We start from the raw sequence: 3,713 nt of genomic DNA, 5'->3' as shown, positions 1-3,713 counted from the left end.
GATGTGATCTCTTTATTACCTCCGCCCTGGAGGTTATGTTCTTTAGTTGGTTTGTCAGCAGGATCAGGCAAAACAAGCTGAACAGATTTCCACAAAACTTTATGGAAGGATTGGACATTGGCCACGAAAGAACCCATTACATTTTGGGTCAGATCTGAACAAAGGGGTGGAAAATGGATTTTGTTTTCACCTCTTTAACATTGTGAGATAATATGTTGGCATTTTCATCCATTTCCCAGCGAATAATTCATGGAACCTAATGTAAAACATCAGACGTATATAGAGGACGAATATATACTGTGTGTGTGTAACTCGGTGTGGATTTTGTGAGATACACACGGCTGCGGAGGATTGTCATCATGGGAAATCAGAGAAGAAAAGTGAACTCAAAAGAGATTGGACTGCAAACAGATGAGACAGTGTGAGACCTCAATCAGCAAATATTTCCACAGCAGTTGATCTACGTCAGGAACCTCGTCTCTCCATTAGAGGAATGGAGAGATGAGGTTCCTGATGCACAACTTACACCAGTGTTTGTGTTTCCGCTACCGGCATCTCGGTTTATCAGAATTATAATTTACCACAGCCGTAGACTGTATATAAAGACGGACATGTCTCCGCTTCCTCGCACTATTCAGGACTGAAGCCAAAATACCCTTGATATGAATGCTGCCATCTTGCACTGAAGATGTCACTGGGAGCCGGAGTCTGCACAGCAGTGACTGGGGGTCAGTCTCAGTTGTCAATCATGACGTTTCAGCATCAAAAAACGAGTTAAAACCAAACTCATCATAAACATGAACCCTTGAACATTTACCTGAAAAGCAAGAAACCATCTTTGAGAAAATGTATTTGACGTGTGCTTTGACTTTTTAGTTTGGTCCGTGTCCCTATGACCTATACTGCAGCCAGCCACCAGAGGGCGATCAACACACTTTGGCTTCAGATGACGTCCATCTTTATCCACAGTCGATTGTCTGTCTTAGCACAGTTTTCCACAGACTGGTATCCAAAAACTTGAAAGAGTAATTATTAAGCCCCAAAACCAAACGTCTAGCATCAAATTATATCCAGTACAAGTCCAATTATTTTTGTTGAGGCCTCCTCAGACTGAAGCCTCTATGGTTTAGGTCGTGTTCGAAGGGGCCTAAGAAATGGAACAGCTTAGTCATGTCGCTGTTCTGCCAACAGACTTCAAATGCAGCCCCTGTAAAAAGTGTCCCTGTTTCACTGTGTTCTTCCTCTTCAATAAAAAGAGAATTAGATGGCAGCTCAGACTTTTTATTATAAAGATGCTTCCCAGGCCTCTTGTCCCGCAGACAAAAAAATTAAAGAGATAAAAAAAAAAGTTTTTTTTTGCCACGAACACAATGATCTTTAATGATATAATGAATTTACAAAGTACGAAACCACTCTGTTACTGCATTGTCTTCCATATACACCTTTAGCTCCTTTTTTCAAAAACATTTGAATCGGTAATGACGTGTCCGACCACAAACAATCAAACAAACAAGCAAATAAACAATTAGAGCTCATTAAAAAGCCTTCAAGTCAGGTCAAGAAGGTCAAAGGGGTCAGTGGCTGCAACATAGCTTTTAATTCAACATAAAACCGACTCGTTATTTTTAATCAAGATTAAATGAAACAAACCTTTGGCTCAAAAAATACATTCAAAAACATGCAAATGGTGACAAGAAGATCCTGTAACATATAATAATTCATATCTGTGGGTCATAACATGCAACGGCTATCGGACTTGTTCGACCTGCCGTTCTGCTCCGTTCATCCTATTATCCTCTGCACATCCTTGTGTAGAATGTTCCTCAAGAGCTTAGCCAGCTGGGCCTTAGATTTCTCCTTCATCGGCCTCATAAAGCTGCCGTTACGCTTCGAGGTGGGTGGGTTGCCCCATCTGAAATGGCTCATGCGATAGCTCCCATCTTTTCTGTGCTGCGGGCTCAGTGGCACTTGTGACTTGACCTTTGCCCTCTGCATTTCCTGGTTTTGTTGGTTCAGGTCGCCCCTCGTCTTGTCCTCAGTACCACCCAGCTGCCTGCGAACCTGAGCGGGGAAGCCGACCTCAGAGGAGCCCCCTCCCTCCAGAGATGACATGAAGACTTTGATGGGCCGACGTTTGCGGCCAGTTGGTTTCCCCCAGCGGAAATGCTCCATAGAGTAGGAGCGTCGCTCGTTGCTGTGGGGTTTCACTCCCGGTACCTTGTCTTCGCTGGAGGCCAGGATGGCCAGAATGATGCTGAGTAAGAGGTGTTTTTCGTCGTCCATCTTCAAGGCCAATTCATTGAGCTGCGGCAGCTCTGCCTGGATCTTCTGTATGCAGAGGCGAATACAGTTCTGCATGGAGGAAATCAGAGAAGCAACGAGAACATTTCTGTTGAGTCATTAGCCGCAGAAAGAGTTGATGGTGATACATTATCGAGCATTTTGTCACTTTGATGCAGATTTTTTCCACCAGCATCCAAAGTAGAAAGATGCAGATCCAATTTACACAGTCTTATAGACTCCCTGACTATGTACACTGAGAAAATCAATGTGGGGAAAAATCCAACCATCTCTTTAAGATAAAACTGAAAACGAAAATACACATTATAAGTATATATTTGTCTTGTCTTGCTTGTTTATTATCAAAATAGTCACTGGTTGATTGTTTCTTTGCCTATCTTTTCAGCTGTTATTGCTTTTCATGGGTCAATCACTAATCACATTATCACATAACAGTTTCATTCCAGCTGAACAATCAGGGTCTCAAACATAGGTCACATCTGGTCTGGTGCTTGTTATCAAGGAGACGATGTTTTCAGCCCTGTCCGTTTCTTTGTTGGTTGGTTTGTTTGTGAACATGATTACTTAAAAACTACCAGAAGGATGAACATGAGACTTGGTGGAAGGATTTTTTTTTTTAAAAGCACATTGAACCATGAATGAAATGTGCTGCACGAATTAAAGTTTCCTTTCTGAGTGACATCAGAAAGGGAGGTGGACTCACCTGGATCCTTCGCTCGGTGCTCAGGTTCTTGCAGATGGAGCTGTTCAGGCACACGGACCCAAACCCTGGGACGCACGCGTACGCCATCATCGCTACCGAGAGCCAACGTAGACACAGCATCTTCAGCCTGGAGCGGAGGACAGAAACATGAGAGAGAGAGAGAGAGGCTTCTTTGAGCTGAACAACTGAGCTGTACCATCCAGGAAGTTCTCTTGAGAAACACACTGGAAATGCGTTGGTGGAGGAGTCTCCCTGCTCGCTCTCTCCCACTCGTCTAATCTTCCCTGAAATATTACTCGTTCCCAGAAATACAGCAGGTGCCTCTTGAGCACCACATTTGCATACACCTTCCTCCATTCCTTCTCCAGCGGGACGTGTTTCAACACTGTCTAAACTGTTGATTTATAGCTGCGTGTCATGACTGGATAACTACAGTGAGCTCAAACACCAATTATCGGCATTCCGCCTGTGTTTATGTGGAGCCTGTGACACTCCCTGAGACACTTGATTAAGATTTGCTGCTTTCAAGGGGCCGTCTGAAAATTAGTCGCGGGGGAGGTGGGGTGATGGAAAGGGAATTGGGAGGGAGGGGCGGGTTCTCGTAACTTCAGATTCACCTCTTTTGTTGCATTTACTGTCGGAGGAAGAAAGAAACGACAGGCACTTAAAGCCCCACACATTTCATGTCATATAATCCTGATACCTTCAT

The 3,713-nt window shown here is 43.8% G+C and overlaps 1 protein-coding gene across 1 annotated transcript in view; it reads right to left on the bottom strand.

Annotated features, from left to right (window-relative positions):
- Positions 1-1,574: 1,574 nt before the first annotated feature.
- LOC118099236 (pro-opiomelanocortin) overlaps positions 1,575-3,713 on the bottom strand; it is a 4,362-nt gene continuing 2,223 nt past the window's right edge. Inside the window, exons 2-3 of the mRNA XM_035143648.2 lie at positions 3,005-3,131; positions 1,575-2,352 (exon numbers count right to left, since the gene is read on the bottom strand). Of these exons, the coding sequence (XP_034999539.2) occupies positions 1,783-2,352; positions 3,005-3,124 (690 nt within the window). The 5' untranslated portion in view covers positions 3,125-3,131 and the 3' untranslated portion in view covers positions 1,575-1,782. The remainder of the gene's footprint in view (positions 2,353-3,004; positions 3,132-3,713) is intronic.

This window comes from Hippoglossus stenolepis, chromosome 20 (genome assembly GCF_022539355.2).
Source record: "Hippoglossus stenolepis isolate QCI-W04-F060 chromosome 20, HSTE1.2, whole genome shotgun sequence".
In the NCBI taxonomy this organism is placed as follows: domain Eukaryota; kingdom Metazoa; phylum Chordata; class Actinopteri; order Pleuronectiformes; family Pleuronectidae; genus Hippoglossus; species Hippoglossus stenolepis.
The sequence above is the reverse complement of the archived record's forward strand: the minus strand, read 5'-3'. Positions and strand labels throughout refer to the sequence as shown.